This window comes from Melozone crissalis, unplaced genomic scaffold (assembly GCF_028551555.1).
Source record: "Melozone crissalis strain CALT ecotype California unplaced genomic scaffold, PUWL_Pcris_2 ptg000034l_1, whole genome shotgun sequence".
NCBI classification, from domain to species: Eukaryota; Metazoa; Chordata; class Aves; order Passeriformes; family Passerellidae; genus Melozone; species Melozone crissalis.
The window spans coordinates 4415617-4440599 of NW_026535812.1; the positions used below are offsets into that span (position 1 = coordinate 4415617).

At 53.8% G+C, this 24983-nt stretch overlaps 5 protein-coding genes and 1 long non-coding RNA gene across 6 annotated transcripts in view; 3 read left to right on the plus strand and 3 right to left on the minus strand.

Moving 5' to 3' along the window:
- The window catches only part of WDR33 (WD repeat domain 33), a 68036-nt gene extending 64944 nt beyond the window's left edge, over positions 1-3092 (plus strand). Inside the window, exon 23 of the mRNA XM_054282518.1 lies at positions 2441-3092. Coding sequence (XP_054138493.1) covers positions 2441-2670 — 230 coding nt within the window. The 3' untranslated portion in view covers positions 2671-3092. The remainder of the gene's footprint in view (positions 1-2440) is intronic.
- LOC128940804 (uncharacterized) lies at positions 77-6070 on the minus strand. The gene is made up of 3 exons (XR_008483317.1): positions 5687-6070; positions 3100-3323; positions 77-212 (listed from the first exon to the last, which is right to left on the minus strand). It is a non-coding gene; the product is annotated as an uncharacterized LOC128940804 (long non-coding RNA).
- A 290-nt stretch (positions 6071-6360) lies between these two features.
- On the minus strand, positions 6361-7061 carry SFT2D3 (SFT2 domain containing 3). Its single transcript, XM_054282516.1, has one exon. It carries the CDS (start codon positions 7018-7020, stop codon positions 6361-6363), a length of 660 nt encoding a protein of 219 aa, XP_054138491.1. The 5' UTR covers positions 7021-7061.
- Positions 7062-11417: 4356 nt separating this feature from the next.
- FBXL12 (F-box and leucine rich repeat protein 12) lies at positions 11418-12621 on the minus strand. Its single transcript, XM_054282989.1, has 3 exons — positions 12536-12621; positions 12390-12462; positions 11418-12191 (listed from the first exon to the last, which is right to left on the minus strand). The coding sequence occupies exons 1-3, from the start codon at positions 12619-12621 to the stop codon at positions 11418-11420; spliced, it is 933 nt and encodes a 310-aa protein (XP_054138964.1).
- Positions 12622-17977: 5356 nt separating this feature from the next.
- Positions 17978-20441, plus strand: ESPNL (espin like). Its single transcript, XM_054282990.1, has 4 exons — positions 17978-18034; positions 18734-18868; positions 18955-19161; positions 19194-20441. Exons 1-4 carry the CDS (start codon positions 17978-17980, stop codon positions 20439-20441), a joined length of 1647 nt encoding a protein of 548 aa, XP_054138965.1.
- An 813-nt stretch (positions 20442-21254) lies between these two features.
- On the plus strand, positions 21255-24503 carry KLHL30 (kelch like family member 30). Its single transcript, XM_054282510.1, has 7 exons — positions 21255-22058; positions 22140-22308; positions 22499-22585; positions 22765-22920; positions 22997-23185; positions 23694-23839; positions 24159-24503. The coding sequence occupies exons 1-7, from the start codon at positions 21285-21287 to the stop codon at positions 24408-24410; spliced, it is 1773 nt and encodes a 590-aa protein (XP_054138485.1). The 5' UTR covers positions 21255-21284; the 3' UTR covers positions 24411-24503.
- The last annotated feature ends 480 nt before the right edge of the window (positions 24504-24983 follow it).

Consider the following 24983-nt stretch of genomic DNA (forward strand, 5'->3'; position numbering starts at 1 on the left):
GATTGGAACCCTTATGTGACACTGGAATGTATTTTCAGTATTAAGTGTATCCAGAACTTCTCTGTTCAGAGGGGATAAAGCTGAGCTGGTAAATATCTGATGTTACCTGGGAAGTTACAGACCAGTCTTACAGGAACATAAGAACAGAGGGATTTTCAAACATCAAATCCAAATCTTGTCTCCAGCACTGCAGAATCCTCTTCTTTATTACCCTGTTGAAAAGTAGTTGGTTTTTGATTCCCTGTTACTCCAGCTGGAAAACTCATTAAGAGCATTTTTCTCTCATCTTCAGAATAGTTGTTTATTAATATTAATGCTTGTGATGTTATTCTTTAACTCAAATTTAAGAACATTGAGCCTGGAGTGATATGTCCCTGAAGTGCTCTCTAAACCTCTGAAGATCTCACTTACTAAAACGTTATTTTTATATTTAATGGCTTTCCAGTTACCTTTTGTGTAAGAATCATCTAAACTTCTGATATACACAACATCCATGGACAGACTTCTAAAACTTAATTGAAGCAGACTATGCTTTAAAAGAAAAAGAGGGAAATTGTTTTTCCCTTGATCTATGCTTATCATTCACTAATTTAATTTGATGTCTTGTGTGGTAATGAATGTTGGTTCCTGTTATTACTGAATGCCACCTCTGATTGCACTGAACTCCACCACTTCCAGCCTGAACCAGCTCTTCTCCAAGTCAGAGCTGTGATTTCTTTCTTCTTTCTAGAAATTGTTCTCTTTCACTATCCTTGTTACTCTGCATGTGCTATTTTGAGTTTGAAATTATCCTTTTCTAAATTAAATGAGGTAACTAGGAACTGCACACACTGTTTAAGATGTGGTGTAACCATCGATTTCTGCAGTTCTCTTGTACTTGTTCCACTTTCTCCATTCTTTCCTCACAGTTCCTGGTGTTGTAGTTCCCTCTAAGTGGTCCCATGTTTCTGTAACCCACAGAACACATTCATTTGGAGTCAGTGCTGTTAGCATCACACCAGTTCTTGATCCTATTTCTTGCAGATCTCAGGGCTTCTGTTCTCTTGTGTAAATACTTTAATGTCCTCACATTGACTACCCACTGTCAGGTAGTGATCAGTGACAAACATCCTTCTCATTTGCTCCCAGATACTGAGCTGGCAGGCTGCAGCTGGATTTCTTGCTGTCAGACTGCACAGCTTTGTCTCTGATGCCACTGAACACTGAATCCCAGCCCACTTCTGTCACCACTGTCCCAAACTCATTCAGTTTTAACTGCCTGTCACTTCTCCTCTGCATGGACTCTGTTCCCAGGTTGATAAAACTTCTCTGATAAAACTTCTGCGGATAAAACTTCTCTACCATTATTTTTCCTTCCATATCACATGCTGCAGTTCTCAATTTAGCCAGCATCTATCAAATCTCTAAGGATTCCTTTTCCAGCTTCAGTAATGATTGTGATAACTCTGTCAGATTCTTTGTTAAAGTCAAAACAATTCTTGTCCAGGCACAAGTGTGGTAATTAACTCATAATGTGCTAAAGAAAGTTTAGAATGATGGCAGAAAGGCTGATAAACAAACCATGAACAATTCTTCATATGTGGGCTGTGTCACCTTCAGTTGTATTGGGAAAATCCTTTGAAGATTAAAACTTCATGAATGTTTCTGTGAAACAATTTGGTGACTTTTACAGGGAACCATCCACAGTCAACAAAAATCACTTTTGCTCAAGTGCAGCAAAGATACCTGAATTTAGCTGTAGTATGTGTCCTTAAACAAAGTTACAACTGATTTTGTTTTCTCAAAATACTGCTTCTTATTTTAGGCTAATGAATTGGGTTGGGGTTTTTTGTTGTTCATAGCAAACATATTAAAACCAAAAAGGTATGTGAGAATTAGAAGACTCTATTCTGTGAGAATTAAAACATTCTGTTCCTGGCAGTAAGAGCTTGAGTACTTTTTGTTCCAGGTTAGTAGTAAAATAAAGCATTTTTCTATTACTTTTAGCAAAAATTTGAACAAAACAATAATGTTACTCATGATCATCACCATCAGCCTCAACTGTCTCAATTTGTCAACAGTGCAATGTCTTTGTTTAGGGTTAAAAAAAATAATTTTGCAATAAAAACATGGAGAGAACCCCAGTGTTGAAGCACAAGAACTGGCAGTTTGGAGGAAAAGTTATCATTATTCTGACTTCATTTCAGTGCCTGCTGACAGTATCAAATACAAGCTCCTTTAATTCTCAAGGAATTGATTGTTGTCCATTTTCTGAACTGTAATGGAGACTCTAAATCTGTATAAGAAAATTGTACTGAGGGAGGAGGCATAAAATTGCAGGTCTCAGCTACAGCTGGTTTATGAATGATGGCACCACAGTAGAAGCAGCTCAATGCCTGGCATGTCTGAGAAGAGACTCAGCTCAAACTCACACCAGTAACTGGCTGTGCTTCCTTTGCAGGACGAGGAAATTCAGGACCCTCACAGAGAGCGCCGAAATCTGGGAGGTCCAGTTCTCTAGATGGAGACCACCACGATGGATTCCACAGGGAGGAAGCCTTTGGTGGAGGCCCTGGGGCAGGCAATAACCCTTCTCGAGGAGGAAGGAGCAGCAGCAACTGGGGAAGAGGAAATAACATGAACTCTGGCCAGTCCCGGAGAGGAGGATCTCGGGGTGGCCGAGGCCGATAGAAGAGGCTTTGACTGGGTCATGCCCAGTCCTTGTGGGACAATATTTAAATAGACTGCTACTCTGGACTCACCTGCAATGCCACGAACCTGGATTCTTAACTGGGATAACTGAATGTGCATTAGTTCCTAACAAGGGTCTTTCTTTTCCTGAACCAGTCATTTGCCTATAGCTGCAATATTGTAGCTACCTTTGTTTTGTTCTTTCCACTCCCATTGCCCTCACTTTCTTGTTTTTGTCAAGAGCTGGAATTTCTTTTAAGTGTTGTGGAACATGGAGCATCTCCACAGATTTCAGTTCACCTCCAGACAGAAACTTGTTTCTATATGTACAGTTTGTCAAAGAGTTACGTTGGTTTTGTATGAATACAGAATGTAATTTGCGCAAAAATTAACAAAAAAAAAATCAACAGTGTGTGATTCTTTACTCACCTATTACTACAGAGGGTTGTATTTAGGCAAACTTGTGTTTCAGATGGAGCAACAGCACTACCTCCTGAAATCTCAGCCAGTTAAAATACTGAGAGATGATTCCTAGGGCTTTGGTTTATCATGTACAGAGAAGTTTCATTTTCACCTTTAGCCACAGTCTACAATGGTGCTGAGGTCAAAATTCCAAACTGCAGGCAATCACCACTGCTTGCTAGTCTGCCATCCTGAAACAGAAAAGAGTGGAAGAGTGTTTAGAACAAGTTGTCAAAGACATGCATGAGTTGCATAACCTGGATCCTAAGACAGACACCACAGCAAAGATTGGCATTCTACACTTCACCTAGCCAAGCCACAGATTTTTGTTAAAACAGCATCCGTTTACAAAAACTGAGACAGAAAGTTTAGCAGCTTGATTGGTATGTTTTACAGCAGCTGTGTGACACACTGTTTAAAGCTGTGGGTGTTCAGCAGAGTCTGGTGCATTAATTGCTGAAGTGCAATTCATCACTTCAATAATAAGTTTTTTTAAGTGTCTTTTTCTTTAGGATATTGTTACCTGGTTTTACTAAAGGAGGGAAATGAGGAGGAGGGGTTATTCCCATTTCCCACATTTCATAATAAAGCTGCTTACCAACCATGAGTTTGTTTTCCCCATAAATCATTCCTATTAATCATCTCCAGCCACTGTGTTATCAGAAGGCTCCTTTAGCACCTAAAGCCTCAGTGACAATGTTATCACATAAGTACTTATTGTACAGGTACCTTTCAGGAAGGTCCTGTATTGAAAGTAGAGCATATAATGAAAAACCACTACCAGGCTTCCCTCTCTCCTGCCTTGAATTTGAGGCTATAATCAGGATGAGGCAGTTCTAGAGGCTCCTGCAGCCCAGTAACACACAGAGCTGCTGCATCTTCTCATAGGCAGGGTTACCAAAGACTGGCTCAAGTCGTGATGTCCCATCTTCCTCAAAGACATCAAAGCACAGATGCTTAACTGCTGTTCTCTTGGTTCAGTCAGACACTTTTTACTTGGTTTTTAATTTGTGGTGTATCAAATCACATTTAAAAATTGTAACTGATCATTAGCCTATAAAATCCTTGTCGTGGGAGTCAGGAGAAACAGAATGGTCTAAAAGGAATTAACTAGAAACAGCTGAGATCCATCTGATATGACAATTTGTCCCTTGAGAAAAAATGCTTTTTAGCTCTATCTGAAGGACTTTGGGCACTTTGGGTGTTGGTCTGGGAGTTGGGATTTGTCCTGAAGTTTTCATGAGAAATACTAATTATTTAATCACTGGCAAAGCAGAAAGCTTGCCCTCTTTTTTTTTATTTAGCAAGGCAAATACATGTTTAAGGGGCTAAAAGAGGTCTAATACTTGGACTATTTAGAGGATGAGCTTTAGGCTTTAATTAAACCACAGTCCTCTACCAAAACAAGGTAAAGTGTATCTAACAAGAGAAAACTCAGCTTTATCTAGACAACTTATATTTACTCTGATGATTGTCTGATTCTTAAACAATTGTGGTACTTAAGTAATACTCTTCAAGGGGCAGCTTTTTAAATGGAGTTTTGAAGTATTTCACAATCATATGCTCAAAAAGTCCTAAGAAAATTTGATTATTAGATATAGTTTCCACAGAATCTTAAAAGGTAACAGCATAGCAGAAGTACAGAAATAGCTTCCCATTCTGTGATACCATGACCCACTATTACTGGGAAATGGGCACAGTTATTTAATGGGATTATACTTCTGTATTCCTCAGGTAATGTTATTTTACCAGTGCTGCACACAGACTCTTATGCTCTACCTGTTAGTTCAGAGGTTGTCTCAAATTTAATTTTACACTGCTGTTAGGAATTAAATTAATTTTATATACTGTAATTTAGAAATTGTAAAAACGAGAGCTAACTTAATGCTATTCTGATAGCTCTGATCTACATTCTTAATGGAAAACATGACCATTAGTGAAATGTCTATACTGACAATTGGACAGAAATATTTTTATTAAAACGTACACTCAAGCACCCCCTTTAACAATTTCAGTTTAATTCAAAAAAGTATTTGGCAAATCTATTAAAACTAATTAGTGATAGCAGGTAAGTATTGCAGTGGCTTTATTTTCTCCATGAGGCACAAATGCTCAGTGAGAACTCACTGGGGGCTCTGTGCAGTGAGGCCCCGGGTCCCATTTCCTTGCACGGGTCCAGTGCCCGGCCCAAGCAGGAGCCCCCAGCTCTGCCAGCCTGAATTCAGCACCTCTAAGGCAGCTCAGTTTCTGCACTGAAGCAGAGCTCCAGTTACTGGCAAATCTATTTTTGAAGGTCAGGCTGGGACAAGTAAGCAACTCCTGCCCAAGTTCAGAGAGCAGTATCTATACACAAAAATGAAATTGTAAGAGCTGAAGCTCCCGCTTTAAAGCCCAATTTGGTCCCTTACAGCAGTACCTGCAAACGCCAATGCCAATGCTCTTAACCAACATCAGCACTTGGCATCCTCTCATCATCATGCAGGAACACCCCCTCCCCTTACAATTGTGGGCAGTGTTTGTCACCCACAGCCCCAGGAAAGTTTGTTTCACTTACTGGATGGTTATTTTAAAGCTGCTTTATAGAGAGAAATGCAGTTCAGTGGCCACAGTCTTCGTATTCACCACTGGTCTGAGGTGACAGCAAAACCAGTATGTGTTCGTAGTGTAGGGGTCAGCACAAAATGAGGTAAAACCAGTTAATTTTTCAATGTTCTCCCCTAGCCTCGATCGCATTTTGCTAAATCATCTTCGTGTTTCAGCATCCGTCAGCCTTGCGCTCCTCAGCCGCTGCTCAGTCCTCAATGCCGCCGCATGGGCTCCGACCGCGCTCCGCAGCCGCCGCCGCAGCCGCCACACGGTCCCGGGCTGGGGAACGAGCGGGACGCTGCCAGCTCCCCACCCAGAGGTGGAGCGGTGCCAGGCCGTGCCTATGGAGCTGGCAGCGATGCCAAGCCGTGGCTATGGAGCTGGCAGCGCGGTAAGGCAGACACCGAGCTCGGGGGCGGCTCGGCGGGCTGACCCCGCACACAGCAGCTCCGAGTCACCGGGGCCGCTCCGGGCTGCCGGCCCCGCTGCTGCTGCTCCTCGAGCGCTGGCGAGGAAAACGTGCCGGGACGCGGAGGAGACGAAGAGAAGCGGCGTCCCCGGTCTGGGAGTCGGCTGGCGATCCGGCTCCGTGTGTGAGGGACTCCCGCGGGGCCGCGGCCGCTCCTCCCCGGCGCGCCGGGCTCACAGCGGCAGCGCCGCCTTGCCTCGGCCGCACACGGCGGCGCGGAGCAGCGCGGCCAGGCGGCGCAGGCCGGCGGCACCTCCGGGCAGCGCGGCCAAGAGTGCCGTGGCGGCGATGCCGAGCTGCGCGGCGGCGCCCAGCGCGGTGAGCGCGGTGCTGCGCAGCGCCAGCGCGGCGTACAGCGTCCCGAAGAGCGCGCCGAGGTAGAGCAGCGCCCCGCGGCCGGGCTCCCGCAGCAGCCGGGCGGGCCCGCGCAGCAGCGCGGCGGCGCCCAGCGCGCACAGCGAGCCCAGCGACCAGAGCAGCGCGAACTTGCGGGCGCGCAGCAGCAGCAGCGGCACGCACAGCCCGGCCAGCCCGAAGCACAGCGCGGCCAGAAGCACGCACAGCCCGCTGCCCGCCAGCCGCTGCCAGCGCGACAGCCCCGGCAGCCACGGGTCCTCCTCTCCCGTCCAAGGCCACACCGTGGCGCCCGGGGCACTGCCCGGCGGGAACGGGTTCAGCGCCCCCAGCCAGGCCCGCAGCCCGCCGCCGTCCCCCGCCTCCTCCTGCGAGCCGCTGGCCGCCGGCGCTGCGGGGACCGCGCTGGGAGCGGTGGCGGCAGCAGCGGCCTTGGACTGCGCGAGGTACTCGTGCAGCTGCCGACCCAGGTCCGCCATAGCGGGGACGGCACCGGGCGCTACAGCGCTCCCTCCGCCCACCGCGGCGCCGCCATTTTCCCGGGCAGGGGCCACATCCGGGGCACGGCAGAACACGCGGCCGCAAGCCGGGGAGAGCGGCGCGCATGCGCCGGGGACCGTGAGGCGCAGAGCGCGTGCGCGGGGGCCGTGCGGGCTCTGAGGGTTCTGAGGGATGGGAGAGCTGAGGGGGTGATGGGGGCAAGGCGATCTGTGAGGGCTGGGGAGGCTCTGGAGGCTGCGAGGGCTCTGCGCTGTGAGGCCTACGTGGGCTGTCTAGAGCTACGGGGTCTGTGTCGGTTGTGAAGGGCTGTAAACCTGGGATTAGCCTGTCACTGATTGACAGGCAGGACTAAAAGTGGTTGACAGGCGGGATCAGCCCAGGAGATGGATTGACAGGCGGTACTAAGAGTAGCTGACACGTAGAGGCATCCACTCAGAGTGATTGATGGGCAGGGCCAGGGGTGGTGAGGGGCAGGCTCAGCCTCCCAGGGTGAGCACAGGCAGGGCCATGGGAGTGCCCTCAGCTGCCCACAGACACTGGAGCACTGGAACAGTCTTCCATAGCCAGGCTTCTGTGGCTGAAACTGGGATTCCACCTCCCAAAACTGAACAGCTGAGCATTACTCCCAGACAAAAGCTGCCACACTGACAGGTCTCACTGGCCTTGGCTTCCTGGGAATGGCCTCTCAGCTGCCCCACAGACACTGAGGCTTTCCTTCCTTCACAGCCAGGCACCCAGGGCTGAGAGTGGGATTCCACCTCTCTCGCCCCACACAAGAGCTTGTTACTTGTTAACTGAACAGATAACTCAAACAGGACAAGCTGTCTTGTATTGAGACACTCAATAACTTGTATTGAGTTATTTTGGTGCCATGGGGTTAAGGCTGGTCTGGCATCTGGAAGATAAAGCTGGATTTCTGACTGACAGACACCTCACTTTATAAAAGCTACACCAAACTTTGACAAAGCAGAAATTTTCTGTACTTTTCCTGGAAATGTGTAAAGTTTCTCACATGAGCAGGGCTGCCTGCTTAGCAGTAACTCCCCTGAAGGTTAATTATCATAATTTCAGGGGGCAGTTACATTTGACTCCTAATCAATATTCTTTCTTTTGCTAGCTTTAATATAGGTACCTTGATATCCTGCACTTTGTGTTATGCTGTAATCTACCAGTAGTACTTTTTAGTACCAAGAATTGCTCCCAGACAGAAGCTGCCAGGACATAGGGGTCCCACTGGCCTTGACTTCCCCAGGCTGCCTCTCATCTGTACCTGACACACTGGGGCTGTGAGCTTTCCTGCTGTGGAAATCAGCTGTAATTCCCATCCAGGAGCCCATGCTGGACATTTGACCTGCACCTCCACAAGGTTCTTCTGTGCAGAGACACTGTTCTGCACCACTGTAAACTGACATTTCAGACTGTGTGATGCTACATAAGGCTGAGAATTCACCTGCAGAGCACCATGGTTTAAAGGCTGCAAGAGGAGAGTGCCTGCCACAATTACCTTCCAAATTCTGGTTATAAGGGGGAAGGTCAGTGAACACTGTCTGTGCTGGCACAAGCTCCCATTCAAGATTTATGTTGAAACAATTCTGTTTAGCTTTAGACTCTGAGATTCAGCAAATATTGTGGTAGAAAGCTGAGAAGAAAACTGCAATATTGCACCAGTGTTTGGCATGGCTTACATGAGGCAAGGGGAAGGTGCAGACCAGCAGTGGTTCAGCAGGCTGGTGCTGTCTCAACATTTAACTTACATCCTGTGAAAAGCAACCACACTCTGGAGTCATGAATTTTCCTGCTCAGCCTCATGTACCATCACATTCTTTCACTCTCCAAAACCCAGCTTCAAAACGTAACATGTCCAGTAGTGCCTCTTTTACTGTAGGTCCTAAAACAAAAAAAGTAAGCACTGGCCTTCCCTTTCCCCTTGCAGCCTCACAGAGTCCAATTACAAAACTAAGAATGTTCAGCAGTTCATATCCCAGAAAAGGTTCTAGAGGAGAAAGAGGCTGTGCTGGAATTTTTCTTTTGCAGCCTATAAACTGCCCAGTGAGAGATTCCTTCCCAGCTATATGCAGGATGACATTCTTTCAGTCTCGAAGATTCAGGATCCCCTACACCAGCTGCTCCCACTCTAATAGTGCCAGGAGGGCACAGAGGGTGTGATTTTTACCTGGGCGCTGTCAGCGCTCACAAATCGCACCACACGATGGCGGTGTGCACATCCAAAAGAAGGAAATTCACATTTTCTAGCTCTAAACCACCCAAAATGCAGATCCAAGTTCAAAACGTCACTGCTCTCAAATAAACTGTGTCAGGACAGAAAGATTTCACTGACCTTCCCCTTCCAATAACAAACTCCTATTTGCACCACACTCAAAACCAATTTCTCTGTGCTAATAAATTTTTTCTCTCCCGTGGAGTCCAGCTACAAACTTGAAAACCACGGGCAAAAATGTAGCTCACAAAAGCGCCAGCTGAGAAAGCTGTTGTTGGCCAAAACCAGTTTTGTCTTAGCTTTGCTGAAGGTTTAGCTGTCTCTGAGCTAAACTCATTTATTGTGTGTTTTTAAGAACATTTGGGCTTTGATGTAATGATGTGTACATGGACACTGAGAAGGTGGGGCTGGGGGAAGAAATGCTCAAGTCAGCAAAAGATGAAATGGAGATGAACTGAGTAGAAACCCCTTGAGTTTGGAAATCAGAAGAAATAAAGGTCAAGAACAACCCTCCAAAGAGCTTCAGGCAGGTATGTGGGGAGGGTGAGCAGAACCAGAACTGCTGATTAAAGACCTTTCAGTTGTTTATTCCTCTAATTTGCCCATAGTAATCCAATATTTCCAGCTCCCCTCCTGCTTCCTAAACCACTCCACTTTGCACCATATCAGTTTGTAATTGCTGTTCCCTATTTAGCAGTTAGTTAATGGAAAACTGGCATGTTGTGACTGTGGGGATATTAAATTCTGTTGTTGTGCCATTGGGATTGCAAAGATCCTGCAGCAAAGATCAGGAGAACACTGAAGTTCTTGCTGCCTCTCTCTGTGCCTTGACTGACTGATGGATTTTTACTGTTTTTGATTTCTCTTTTTCCTGTTGTACTGTCCCTCCCCACCTCAGACAGCTGGAACAGGGAATGCTGGAGGTTTTAATAAGGCTGACTCCACCAGTGTTAATCTTGTCTGGGATAAACACAGAGTGGTAGTTACTAAGTCAGCAGCCTTGGGATGCTTTCCAAAGCACAGCTGGAGCCTTTTACCTTTGGATATTTGCCCTGAAGCTACCCTGAGACTGGGTTTAGGAACAAAAAAAGAGGCAAAGGCACAAAGGCCACCTGACAGCAATGAGGATTTCACCACAGGGAGGGTCACTGCCATCCAGGACCATCTGAAACCCAAAGGTTTATTGCATGTGCTGCAGCTGAATGGAGGGCAGGGGGTGTTTGGGATGAAAACAGGGCAGAAAAGGCTCGACTGAGGCATTAGTTGTCCTGCTCTGTTTCCTGTGGGATGCTCTTGTCACAAGGAAGGCTGTCCTAAGGGGCAGGAGAGATGCTGAAGCAGGTTAAAAAAAAAAAAAAAAACAAGTCCTAAAAACAAGGATTCAAATGAAGGCTAAAAGCTTGCAAGTTTTTTAAAATAAATACAATATTTGCCTAAAAACATTGACAAAAAATTTAGAATAACAACATAAAATTGAGGTGGTTATCTGGTGTTAGGATATTGGGGGATGGAGGAGGAAGAGGATGTGAACACAGACAATAAAAGGTGATGAGAAAATGTGGATGTTACCAGGAAAACCCAGAGGTAACAGCAGCCCCAGCAATGCCTGGGGGCAAAGGGGATGTCTGGTCCTTGGGACTGGGTGTTCAGAAATCTTCATGACCAGTCTGAAAAGTGACTTGAAGATCTGAATTTGAAGGAAAGGAGAAGGAATTTTGCGAGGGTTTGGCTGCCAGGTCTGTTTTTTCCGTGACAGAAGGGTGCTTCGCTTCACTCCTTGAATTCTGCACTCATTAAGCTGCTGCCTAATCCTTGGCAGTGGAGAAAGAGGAGCAGACAGAGATTAAACTTGTCATCAGCCCAGGCAGGTTTTGGTCAGTGGGCTTCCCAAAGGCTGGGGGTCCTTCCCAGCCTTCCTATTCCTCTGATCCATGGAAAACACGGAGGGGGGAATCCTACCAAAAGCTTGTTTAAAAACTTATTTACATTACAAGCTCTTTAACATATTTATGTGAAAAAATGTAATATTTTAAGGCCAGTGGGAATTCTGTCCCAAAGCTACAGGAAAATAGGCTTTTCCAAAAAAAAAAAAAAAAAAAAAAAAAAAAAAAAAAGGAGTGTTTCAGGTGTACTAAGGAAGGATAGAACTTCAGGCTGTCACAGAGTGTGAGATATGGTGCAATGTGGAAAGTTCTCCTGAATTTTACCGAGGAGTTCATCTTCAAAGCAAGTTCCACCTAATTTGAGGTGGTTCAGGCGAGGCAGCACTTGCAGCAAAGCGATAACAGTACCAAGGGAGACCAAATCATAAAGATCAAGGCACAGTGTCTCCAGGTGCTCCAGTGTCACGATAGCCACCAGCCCCCTGTTTGTCAGGAAGTAGGCGTTGCTGATTTCCAGGTAGCGGAGCTGCTTCATGTGCCGCCCGATGAACACCATGGCAGCATCGCCAATGATGCAATGCCGCAGGGTCAGGCGTTCCAGCTCCTCCAGGTGCGGAGCTGCCGCTTGGATCCCCGTATCAGTGACGCCGTAGGTGCCGCAAAGGCTCAGGGTCTTCAAGTGGTTCTGTGAGGAAATGTCAAGAAGATGGTGGTCAGAAAAGGTGGGAATGCTGTGGATAGCGAGGTGTTGTACCTGTGGCGGCGGCACCGAAGAGGACACGCAGAACCAGGCGTCGGGGATGTCGCAGAGGCTCAGCTCCAGCGTGGTGACAGAGGCGGGCAGGCTCTCGTACGGGACATGGCGGAGGTCGGTCTCGGTCAGGCACAGCCGATGGAGCTGGGGGCAGCGCTTCCGAAGGGCAGCCAGCAGTGCCGGCGAGAGGAGCCGCTGCTTGCCGCCGGAGCGAGGCGCGCCCCGCATCCGCAGCGTGCTCAGGCTGTCGGGGAGGCGGTGCCGCACCAGGTGCCACAGCGTGCGGCGGCTGATCTGCGGGAGAGAGACAGGGCCCGGCTCCAGGCACGGCTGGGGAAGGGCACCCCCGTCCCCTCAGCTCCTGCCCGCAGCGGGGTGATCTCACCCCGCAGTCAGTGTCAGTGCACAGTAGGGTGATGTCGCCTCCCCCATCCCTCCCGCCCACCGCGCTCTCTCCCCGTCCCGGTCCCGGTGCGGACGGGCGGCCCGTACCCGGTGAGGGCTCAGATCCACATGTGTCCAGACCGCTCGGTCCTGCGCCAGCTGCTGCCACCGCCGGCACACCCTGCGGGAGGCGATGGCCGTCAGCGCCGCGGCGGGCAGGCGGCACCGGCCGCTCCCGCCCGGCCAGACCCTACCTGGCCGCTCGCAGACGGTCCCGCAGCGGCAGCAGCGCCAGCACCTGCACCAGCACCGAGTCGGGCAGAGCCGGCCGCGCCGCCATCGCGGCCGTTGCTACAACAAAGCCCTCACCAGCGCCGGCCCGGCCCGCGGGCGCGGCCTCGCAGGTACCGGTAGGCCCCGGTGGTTCCGCTGGGCTCGGGACCTCCCTGTTTAACCCCCTTCTTACCGACAGCCCCTCCCGCTGCCGCCTCGCTCCTCCGCATTGAGCCCCGGTGTCTCGTCCAGTCTCGCCCATCCCACTTGTGCCACTTGTTCCCGTGTCCCCTGCCCGGTGCCTCTTGTCCCGTTACCCCCCGCCACCCCATCTCCAGTGCCTCCTTTTTCCTGGCACTGCCCCCCTTGGTGTCTCTCGGAGGAGTAGTGGCTTAGCACTGGCCACTCCTGGCCCAGTCACTCTCCCTGACCTGCTGTTTCTAATGTTCACGTGGCACCAGCTCACATAATTTCCTCTCTTGATGCCCAGCAGGCCATTACAGGACGGGAACAGCTGTCCTGACTCTCAGAGAAGAGCCTGGAATATCTGCAGTGTGTAGCTGCAACTCGGGAAGAAGAGAATACAAAGTAATACATTCAACTCTGACCTCAGGAGGATGCTTGAGCAGGTAAAATATTCTGTCCCTTCCTCTGCAAAGCTTCGTTGTCCTCTGGAACATGACACATTTCATCAGAGAGCACTTTGGAGTTGTTGCTTGTTTTCTTTCCCTCTCACCCTGTGGACACACACTGTTGCATTTTCTCTTTATTTGGACACTCCATGGCCTTCACAAGTGCACTTCACACTGATGCCAGCCTCCTTACCCCAGTGTCCCCAGACACACACTTGTCTCTCTTTTGTAGCCCACACTCTGTGCTTTTTGCCCACAACTAATGGTCTCTGAGCAGAGATCTCCTTGTCCTGCTCTCCAGAAGTAGTTTTTCTCCATTTGGTGGCAGATTTCTGTCATCTTTTTTCACATCCATTGGGTAGATGGAACAGGAAGGGAGAAGCCTGAGGAGACTTCTCTGAAAGCCTGACCAGCAAATGAGCTGCTTCTATACAGGTGCAAACAGGATCTTCCCTGGTGGGAGGAGGCTCTGGCCATGCACTTATCGTGGCAGCAGCAGCAATTGCCAGACTTGTCTCTGTACTTTCATGGCTTTGGTGACACCCTGGTCTCTCTGAGGAGGTGAATCTTCACAGGCATCAGGGCAGAATACGTGTAAGATTTGTGTCAGTCAAGTACAGGATGCTGAGCTCTGGAAAGTGAGCCAGGACTGCTGCTGAAGGTACAGCTGAAGGCTATTTTCACCAGGAAGCCTCAGAGTCTGAAGTTCAGTTGTGACAGAAAGCAAACTGAACTCCTTCCCCTTGGGACTTGTGGCTGCCTGTGCTGTGGATCTACTTCTGCAGTTCAGCAGTGTGTTGGTTTTGCACAGCCTGGGTTTTGGTAGCCAGGGGGTCACAGAGGTGGCTCCTGTGAGAAGCTGCTGGAACCTTCCACCATGTCCAGCAGAGCCAGTCCCTGAGGGCTCTGAGGATGGACGTGCTGCTGGCCAGGGCTGTGTCCCTCAACCTGACCTGCCAGACACACCTTGGTGGGTCGGAGAAAGAGTTTTATAGAGACAATAAACAACCTTGAGACTGAGAATAGAAGAGTTCTGACTCCTTGTTCAACTGCCAGGCTGGAGAAAGAGACTTTCTAATGCATCTTGGGGTCACTCTGGCCAGCAAAATCCCAAGAGGCAGAGGTGGGCACACCCAGGGGGCAAACAAAGTGTAGCAAAAACTGGCAGGAGCCTCGGGGGTCTGGGCAGACATGAGGTATGGGGTGAAAGGGCACTGAAAAACCCAAAGCAGTGGTAGAAAACAGCAGGGTTGGGCAGCAGGGGAAAAAAATTACAAGTTATTTTATTCTTGGCTAGATTTAAGGCAAGCACAGAGTGTGTCATGACATGTTTTTGTGTGTCTATGGCCTCAGCGGTCTCCAGCACTAATTACATGGGACTGGTGCTTACCATGGGCTGTTCTTTTCTCCTTTCTTTCTTTAAAGCTTGGCACCAATTTTCACTCTCTTTTAACAGATTTATTGACATAAGTGATTTTTACTGAATCCTTCAAAAAAGAAATGGATTACTAAAACAAGCTTTAAGGTTCTTAGAAGAGTGGCTGCATATGATGCCCAAAAGATAGGCTGGAAATAAATCCCCACAGACCAATGTCTACAGAGCAGGTGTTTGTTTATTTATTTATTTCTAGTAATAGTACTATTCTTCATTAGTATTATATATATCATTACTATTTTTCATTTGACTATACTTATCTATTTCTAAAGCTATGCACCTGTTGAGGGTTTTTTCTTTTTTTTTTTTTTTCTATTCAGCATTAAGCAACTAGTTAACCATATACCAGTCATTACATTGTATAAAAATTATTTATATCAGTTTACTAGGTATAAAAGTTATGATTCAGGTTATATAGGTATAAAAAGCTATGATTCAGGTCATGTAGGTATCAGGTTATTTAGATATACAAAAAGTCATTATTTAGGTTATATTGATACCACGTTATATAGCTATATATATTATAAGTTATATATTGATATAACTTAAGTTATATAAGCACTTTGTAATTTTGGTCTAAGTTATAGAGTCTATATAACTAATAATAGTTATATAGTTTATATTTCCTTAGAACTCAGGATCAGGATTTACAGCTCTGACAGATTTTCTACCCTTCAAATGTTTTATACTCACATTTTCAATGGCAGAATGATTGTTGTGTCCTATTAATCCTGCCATCTAAGTCCTTCTCCAGGGAGAAACAGGGAGGTGGCAGCATTAAGCACCCAACCGCCCCATTTGAGCTGCTTTTTGGCTGGCACTGCAGCAGAAATGTAGCAGCAATGCCCTTGTGCTCCCTGATTTTCATGGGATTTTGAGCTCCTGCTTCACATCCAGCCTTTGGCAAAGAATGGGGCCCACCCAGCAGGGCTGGGTCTGCAGCCAGTGCCCTGATATGTGGTGTGTGGGGTCATTCCTTCTCTTCCTGGGGTGTTCACTGACTGATTCCTCCTGGCCTCCTTTACTGCTCCATGGGCTCTCCAGCTGTGAGAGAAATCTGCTCCCTGAGCACCCTTAGTAACAGAAATAGAAAGCTTTTCCCAGTCCCTCTTACTTTATGCTCTCAACTAAGCATGGCTCTGTGATTTCAGCAGCAGTTCTGCAAGGACACAGTCCTTGGGGAGGCTCCCAGATTTCATCAGTCTCGCACTGGCTGCCCCACAGGATCAGTTAGACATGAAGCACTAAGTTTTGCAAAGTATAGAAACAGGAGGTCTTTAATGCCTCATTCCCTGGATTTCCACTGCTTCTGAGATATCAAAGATATGACATATAAAGTTTAGAAACCAAACAGAGAAAATTAGTCCCAGTTCTCTATAGAATGGCTGAGACACCAGAAGACGATGCTGCAGCCTCAGGGATCTCAACAGGCTGGAGAAATGGGCTGATGGAACCTCCTGAAGTTCAACCAAGGGCTGAGCAGAGTCCTCTCCCTGGGGAGGTGCAGCCCCAGACCCCAGCACATGGCATGGAAACCAGCAGGGACCATGTGGAAGGGATCTGGGCAAACACTGAGGTGTGCAGCCCACTGCCAGGTGGGCTGTGTGCCACAGGATCTGTCTCTGTGGATGGGGGAGCTCCCTGAGAACCCTGTGATGTCACCAGAGCCAGGATCACTCACCTGCAGTGGGTAACCATAAACAAACTGTAACCCCCAGTGCTGGGCAGTGCCAGAGCACTCAGGCTGTGACCCACAGCAGCCGAGGAGCTTCTGAGTGCTGCCAGAGACTGAGGAGCTTCCGAGTGCTGCAAGAGACTGAGGAACCTCTGAATGACAGCAGGGACTGAGGAGCCTCTGAATGACAGCAGGGACTGAGGAGCCTCTGAGTGACAGCAGTGACTGAGGAGCCTCCGAGTGCCCCAAGTGGAAGCCAAGCCTTCGAGTCCTGCCAGCGGCTGAGAGCAATCGAGCCCGGGAGCAGCAATGGCGGAGGTCAGGGAGGAGCCCCCAGCGCCCCGAGCCGTGCGGGTGTGCCGCATCTGCGTGGATTTCCTGCAGAGCCCCGCTGCTGCCGTGGAGCCCTGCGGACACGTGTTCTGCCACGCCTGCATCCAGCCCCAGGCCGGGCCCGACGCCGCCGCCACCTGCCCGACCTGCCAGGGGCCCATCGGGGGCATCCGCGTGCTGCAGGGCCCGGAGAGCCGGGCCGGGCTGGCCCCGCGCCGGCCCCGCCGCCGCCTCCATCCCTTCGTGGTGCGCTGGCGCCAGCGGCAGCAGCGGCAGCAGCAGCAGCAGAACCAGAACCAGCAGAACCAGAACCAGCAGAACCAGAACCAGCAGCAGCAGCAGCAGCAGCAGCAGCAGCAGGAGTAGGCAGCTCCTGGAGGTGGCCGCACTGCACATTCTCCCATGGGGACAGGGCACCGAGCCCCCCCGGGCTCCAGCAGCGTTCCCAGAGAGTGTCGGAGGGGCTGGGCAGAAACAGCCTGGGCAGGCCTGGCCTCGGGACCACGTGCACCTCCTCCCCTTGATCCCATTTGATGTGGATCCTCCAAGGCCCCTCTAAAATGAAAACCAGCATACTGACAAGGGCCTCGCCTGGTTTCTTCTGCTCCTTTGCTCATTAGTGCAGGACTGGGGGAGTGGGAGCTGTGGGAGAGGGAAGGATATGGATGTGGGAACTTGGGGTGGGATAAGGCTGAAGAACTGGCGGAGAGGGGTGAATGTGGTTGTAAGAACTGGAGAGAGACCATCCTTGTTTGGTTCTGTGCTGCTTTGCTCATCCTTGTAGGTATGCAGCAGGGAAAGGGAAAGGGGAAAGGGGAGTCCCCCAAGACTCTCTGAGCAGATCCCAAAGGGGCCAGTGCCTGCTTTCCTGAAGAACAGGGTGAGAAAAGAGGCAGAGATGGAGGTTTAGGGCAGAACCTCCTCTCCTCTCATGCTCCTGCACACCCTTGCACTGTGGAAAGCTGAAATCCTGGGAGATGCTCTCCAGGCTGGGGGAGACAGCCCTGGCACAATCCTCTGCCAAAGGGCTTTCAGCACATTCCCCCCCTCCTACAGCAAAGTATAACCTGCACTCATCCTCTATTGCTGGGCAGCATAAGCTTATCCTCCCCATGAGAGCTGGGTGTCAGCCTGCACTGGAGCCAGGGAAGCTTGGGAGGCTGACTCTGTAATGGATCCTCGCCAGCTGATCGGTGTTTATAGGCTTAGATCTGCTGCTTGTTAATTTTATTCCAGCCCCTCGATTGAATTTCTCACATGTAAGTGAGCCCCACGAGTCCATCCTAGCCATATATAATGGATGGTGGTGGAGGGAAAGAACACAAATGTGGCTGAATGCCAGTAACCGATGCCCAGGCAGCAGATCCCTCTGCTGAGCATCCCCCGCTGCCAGAACCTGCCCTCAGTGCCCCGTGCAAGATGTTTCCTTTGTCCCCAGCACCTGGCCTGGGGCCATGACCAGCCTCGGCCATTCTCCGTTGGCCCCGAGAGGAGGACGAGGCTTGGAGCCAAATCACCAAGCCACTATCTCCAGGAACGGCGCCAGTTCCACCCACTGAGCCCTGGTGCTGCCACTCGATGCCCCATCAAATATTAATACAATGCTCAATGCCTCTGTGCCCTGCCCCAGCGCTGCAGGGCTGCCCGACCGCTCCATCCTCCCTCCTGCCCCATATCGCTCATTGCTCCCCACACAGGGACTTTGGGGGTGCAGCCACACCACCTCTGGGTGCTCCCTGAGCAGGGCACCGACCCCCTTGAGCAGCCAGCTCAGCCCCCCGCGGCAGGTAAGAGCGCACTGGGGCTGGGGGAATGGGCACCCCCATCCCCGAGGAATGCCAGCCTGTCACCCCAGGGAGCGGGAGGATGGGCTGGGAGAAGGGATGGCAGCCATAGGGCGGCCCCGGGCTCGGTCCTTGGCTGCAGGGGGATAGGGGCAGCAGGGATTCCTCAGCTCCGTCCTGTCCTCTGAAGGAATCAGATCCACCCCTGACTGTCCCCCGAGGAGGGTTCTCCCTAAGGTCCGGGGTGATGTGTCGGGTCACCCCTCAGCTGGGGGGCCTGGAGGTGTTGGGGCCCACCTCGCCTTGCTGCCGTCCCCCAGGAGGAGGCCCGCGCCTCCGCCCCGCAGCCGCCGGGCCCGGCAGGGATGGAGCCCGGCAGGTCGGTGCCGGCCGAGCTGAAGCTCCGCAAGCCCTCGCAGCGGGCCAGGATCCCGGCGCCCTTCCTCGCACACTCGGTAGGTCGCTGGCTCGGTCCGCGGCCCCCGGCTCGTCCCCTCGGCGGCCGAGTCCCTTCGAGCCCCCCGTGACTCTGCCCGCACAGGACGGGGCGCCCGGGCCGGCGGGGGCCCCCAGGCCGGACCCCGCGGAGGTGGACGCGGAATCGCTGGTGCCCACGCACGATGAGCGGGGCCGGCTCATCCCCGAGTGGAAGCGGCAGGTGATGGTGCGGCGGCTGCGGGCCCGGCTGGCGGACGAGGAGCCGGCGGGAGGGCAGGTACGAGGGGCACGGGGAGCACAGGGGGAGCGGGCTGTCGGACCGCTGACCGCCTCTCTCCGCAGGATGCCGGCTCCTGGAGCTTCTCGCCGTCCCACCAAGGCGTGCTGGGCCCGTTCGGGGAGCTGCTGACCGAGACAGACCTGTATCAGTTGGAGAGGGCAGTGGAGAGCCTGCGGCTGCGGCGGCGAGGCGAGGTGTACCAGAGCGAGCTGCGGCGCCTGGTGCGGGAGCTGCGCGCCCTCCTGCCCGCCCCGCTGCTCAACATCTCCGTCCGCAGCCCCCCGCCCGCTCCGGGCCAGCCCCTGCCCGTCTGGTGCGGCCGCCTGGCCGTCGCCGTCAACAGCCTGGCCGCGCTGCTGGGCAACATGGAGGGGCTGCCGGCTCCCCGCGCCGCCGCGGCCATGCCCGCCGCTCCCTGCGCTCTCCCTGCGGCCGCCGGGCATCCCCGGGAGCCGGGGGGCAGCCTGGCACAGCGGGAGATCCGGCAGTGCGGAGTTTGCGTCCGCAGCCTGCGCGGCGCCTTCGAGCCCGCCTGGGGGGCGGCGGGCAGGGCTCCGGCCGGGCCCCGCGAGGCGGAGGCCGCCAGCGACTCGGGCATCAGCTGCGAGGAGGCGTTTTCCGACGGCGGCTCCCCGCGGCAGGGGAAGCGGCAGGGGCCGGAGTGGGGCAGCTTGAGGAAGGAACGGATCGTGATGCTCTTCCTGAGCCACTGGAGACGCTCCGCGTACGCGCCCTTACGGCCCGCCGGGGCCGGGGACCCTCGGGAGACGGCGGGGAGCGGGGCCGGGGCTGCGGCCCGCCTGGCCCGGCAGCGAGCGGCCATCCAGAAGCTGCTGAACGGCTGGAGGGACGCCGCCTCCCGCCGGCCGCCGCCGCCGCCCCCCGCCCGCACCCTGCTCTCCCCGGAGCAGTTCGTGTCGGCGGCGGGCGGCGGCCCGGCCGAGTACGAGAGCCTGTCGCTGGAGCTGTTCATGCTGGGCTATTTCCGCATCCTGGAGCAGGACCTGTCCCCCGAGGAGCGCCGAGGCCGCCACCTGCTCTGTTTCGAGGTGTTCGAGCAGCTGGGCCGGCACGGCTGGCGGGCGGTGCGCGCCTTCCACCGCGCCGTCATCGACGAGATCGCAGCCGGGCGGCGCGGCTGGCGCGACGGCTTCGACGACATCAAGGCTCGGTACTTCGGGACTCCGCACGGCCCGGGCCAGCTGCCGGGGCTGCCCGGCGACGAGGGGGACGAGATTTGTCGCTACATCGATCGCAGCTTCGCCTTTTGGAAGGAGAAGGAGGCCGAGATCTTCAGCCTGGAGGAGTGATGCCGAGGCGCTCCGGAGGCCGCGGGCTGCAATAAAAACTTTCTCGGTTCTGTCCCAGCTGAGCGAGGCTTTGGGGGCGGTGGAGAAAGCTGCTGAGCTGGGCGGGCCGCCGCAGCAGCCCCGCTCCCCCTCTCCCCGGGCGGGGGTTTCAGCCGCGTGTTTACGGCTGCCCCGGGGTGAGATAAAGGCCTCTATTTATAGCGGCCCCGGCAGTGCGAGCCGGAGGAGCCAGGAGGGGCATGGCGGGGACCCCTGCTGCCGATGGGGTGCAGGGAGGCTGCTGTGGGAGCTTTTCCCTCCAGGCTCGCTGCCCAGCCGACCCCTCCGCGAGGGGGAGGCTTTCCTAAAGGCAGCGAGCGAGGATGGGCGGCGGCGAGAGCTCTGCCCGCGCGGTGCCTTTAAGAGCAGGGAGCAGTGTCCAGGTGCCGCCTAAAAATAGCGAGTGCCCCCGTCCCGGCTGATCCCGTGTCATGCGGCGTGTCCCTGCCCAGCGCCGGGAGCGCGGTCCTTTCCCTCCCGCGGGCCGGCCGGGCTGGGGAGCGCTGCTGAGAGCGGGAGCGACCGCGCCAGAGGGCTCAAATCGCCCCGGGAACCGTCCCCGAAAGGCCGGGGCCCGGCGGGGCAGCCGCGGCGCGGTGAGGAGAAAACGCGGCCCCCGTGGGAGGGGGGTGTGGGAAGCGCTTGTGCGGCCGCTGCTGTCCGTGACGCGGGCGCTGGGAAGGCGGGAGGATGTCGCGACAGGGCGAGAGGGAGACGCCGTCGCCTTTTCCTGGCAGGGACCCCCTCGCCTCCCGCTGCTCGGGCAGCGCCCGCCTGCCATTCCCCGCGGCCATCGCCGGCACCATGGTGAGGAACATGGACGACTTTGATTTCTGCCTGCCTTCGCACGCCCAGGGCGTGCTGGAGGGGCTGCAGCAGTTCCGCACCAACCCCAAACTGGCCGACGTGACGCTGGTGGCGGGCGGGCGGGAGTTTCCCTGCCACCGAGGCATCCTGGCCCTCTGCAGCCACTACTTCTATGCCATGTTCTCCGGTGACTTTGCCGAGAGCATCGCAGCGCGGGTGGAGCTCAAGGAAGTGGACCCCAGTGCGCTGGAGATGCTGCTCGATTTTGCCTACACGGGAAAGGTCACCATCAACCAGGGCAACGTGGAGGGGCTGATGAGGACCTCCAGCCAGCTCCACTTCCCTGCCATCCAGAAGGTCTGCAGCCGCTACCTCCGGCAGCAGATGGATGCCACCAACTGCCTAGGTATCTGTGAGTTTGGTGAGAGCCACGGCTGCCCTGAGGTCTCCTCCAAGGCCTGGTCTTTCTTGCAGGAGAACTTTGAAGCCGTCTCTCTTCAGGAGGAGTTCCTCCAGCTGTCCAAAGAGAGGCTGGCTGTCTACCTGTCCAATGACCAGCTGCAGGTGCAGGAGGAGAGGAGCCTGGTGGAGGCTGTGCTGCGCTGGGTACGCCATGACCCAGGATCCCGAGCCCAGTTCCTGCCGGAGCTGCTGGAGCTGACCCACCTTGTGTCGCTGCCTGACCAGTACCTGCAGAACCTCCTCGCCACTGAGCCTCTCGTTCGTGACTCAGATGCCAGCAAGGCCCTCGTCGCCCGCTCCCGCACCATGGTGGGTACCCCCTTCCCCTGAATGCCGCTCCCTGAGCTGGGAAGGAGGAGCCTCATGATCCCATCCTGGCCTCTTCATCAGGGGCAGAGTGGCACCGGTGCCCTGAAGAACCCCCCAGCCCCACCACAGAAGCTGGAGGAGGTGCTGGTGGTGGTTGGTGGCCGTGTGCTGGAGGATGGCGAGGATGAGGAGAGGGGGCTGGAAATGCCGGCTGCCACCAGGAACTTTGCCTTCTACAACCCCAAGAGCAGTAAGTGCCCCCCCCTTCTTCCAGCTCCCTCCATGTTAATTATCTGTCTACCCCGAAGCCACCTCTGGCCAAACTAGTGTCAGTTCAGAGAGACGCTGGTTGGGATGGGATGGACTTGAAACAAGGGTGGCTTAAAAAGTGCCATTGCTGGCTGTGGGGTCATTGTGTGTGGGTTTTTTTTTTTTTTCAGGGCGATGGATGGCTCTGCCTGACTTCCCTGATTACAACAAGTGGGGCTTTTCCCTGGTGGCTCTGAACAATGATGTGTATGTCACAGGTCAGTGCCAGGGCTGCTGGGGCAGGGTGGGGGACAGGGGACAATGATATGAGCATGAGGCACTGGTGTGGGGCCAGAGGCTCCTCTCTGAGCAAAATCCTCTCCTTACTCTCGGGCAAGGAATACCCAGGGACAGCTGCCCTTGGAGAGGGTGGCCCACCTGACCTGTCTCTCTCTAGGTGGCTCCCGGGGATCCCAGAATGACACGTGGTCAACGACACAGGCCTGGTGTTTCTGCCCCAGGGACGGGGTCTGGCAGCCCATCGCTTCCATGCTGAGAGCCAGGACAAACCACACCAGCGCCGTCCTCAACGGCGAGATCTACGTGATCGGGGGTGAGGCTGCAGAGAGCCCGGGGGTGCTGCTGGGGTGGGTGCCCCAGGGTGGCTGCAGTGTCCTGTCACCCCGCAGGGACAACAGTGGATGTGGTGGAGGTGGAGCGCTACGACCCGTACAACAAGAGCTGGTGTGCCATCAGCCCAGCCCTCAAGTACGTGAGCAATTTTGCAGCTGCCAGCTGCCTGGGCAAGCTCTACCTGGTGGGCTCCTGCGCCGTCAAGTACAACGCGCTCACTCTGCAGTGCTACAACCCCGTTCAAGGTGAGAGCTGCGCCTGCTGCCACCCCCCAGTGCTGTCCCTGGGACCCCCAGGCAGGTGACACCCCTGGAGTGCCAGGCACGGTGCTGTGGGAAGTGAGCAGGTGCTGGCAGGGTGTGGTGATGGCTGTGGTGGGGCTGTTGCAGCACGGACCTGAGTCACGGGTGTCTGACACAGCCCAGAGCTGAGCTTCGGTGGAATGGAATCTCTGGGGCATTGGGATGGGGCAGGCTGCCTGCCTTAGGGAGAAACTATCACCCTGTGACAATGCCAGCTCCTCAAGCAGACTCTTTCCCATCCCACAGCTCCACTACAAACTATATCCCCACCCCACACTATTTTTTATGCAAGACCCTCGACTGGGATGGGGCCTGTGGTGCCTGTCTGCCTGGCTGGTCTGCCCCCTCCCTTTCAAATTCCCCCTGAAATAGCAATGCTTTTTTCAGCAATGGAGAGCAGCTGCATGGAGAGCCAAGGGTGGGGTGCACTGCTAATGACTGCTCCTTGCAGATCTGTGGAGTGTGATCACATCTCCCTTCATCCCCAAGTACCTCTCAGCCCCACGCTGTGCCACCCTGCGGGGGCTCATCTACCTCATCGGGGATAACACCAAGAAGGTCCACGTGTACAACCCAGAGGCCAACATCTGGCAGAAGGTGGGATGTGGGACCTGGCATGATCAGCCTTCCAGGGATATGGGGATGGTGTTCCCAACTGCTTCCCCTCAGTGCCAGCACCTCCCTCTCCCTCTGACCTACTCATCCCTTGGTTCTATTAACACCTGCAGAGCTGAGGGTGCCCCATTCCTTCCTCCCCTGCTCCCCATCACACAGGCACGAGGCACCAGAGGCCCCCAAACCCCACAGAAAGGAAAGATGGGGAAGGGAGACACATCTGGGGGGGTCACTATCCTCTGTGGTGGGAGTAGGAGGTCACCAAGGAGTCCCTGCACATCTCACCCTGTCCCTCACACAGGTGCAGCTCCTACACACCCTGCATGAGAACGGGGGGATGGTGGCCCTGGGTGACCGGCTCTTTGTCACCGGCGGCCACTGGAAGGGCATGGACGGGGACTACCGGGTGGAAATGGAGGTGTACGACTGCTCCAAGGACCTCTGGACACGCGAGGGCTCCCTGCCCTGCCTCTGGCTCTTCCACAGCTCCTCCTCCATCTTCATGGACACCTCCAAATGGACAGAACCTTTCCAGGGTGACCATGGGTGGTAGGAGAGCCTCAGTGATGCCTGTCACCCTATGCAGCCGTGCTCCCCTTTTTTCTGCTGCCTGTTCAGACTGGTGAGTGGGAGGTGGAAGCCCTGTGCCAGGCTGGCTGGGGCACCAGGAGCATGTTCTCCCCCACCACTGCAGGGAAAAGGCTTTTCCTTATAAACACGCTTTGGTTAAAGCTCTCTTCATTTGTGAGTTTGTGGGTTTTTTAGAGCTGCATTTCTGCCCCCCAAACCCTAAAGATTTTAGGGTATTTCAAGTGTGGTTCATCCCATCAAAGCCTGACATTGCTGCTTGTGCATAATCCTGGTTTCTCTGCTGGGATGCACAGCACACACCCAGGGAAGTGATCCCCAGCCATGGTGAAGCAGCCGGCACCCGGCTGAGCCCCGCTGCTGCGGTCACTCCTGCCCCAGCCCATCTCCGGCGGTACCGGTGCCAGAGGGATGGGCCAGCACAAGTTGAGGCTTCCCCGCCGGCTGGGCCCACAGCCAGCCCCGCAGGACGGCTCAGCTGTTCCCCCTGCGCTTGTTCGGTGGTTCCGAGGCGCTGAGGAGCCCCGGGCCGGGGCGG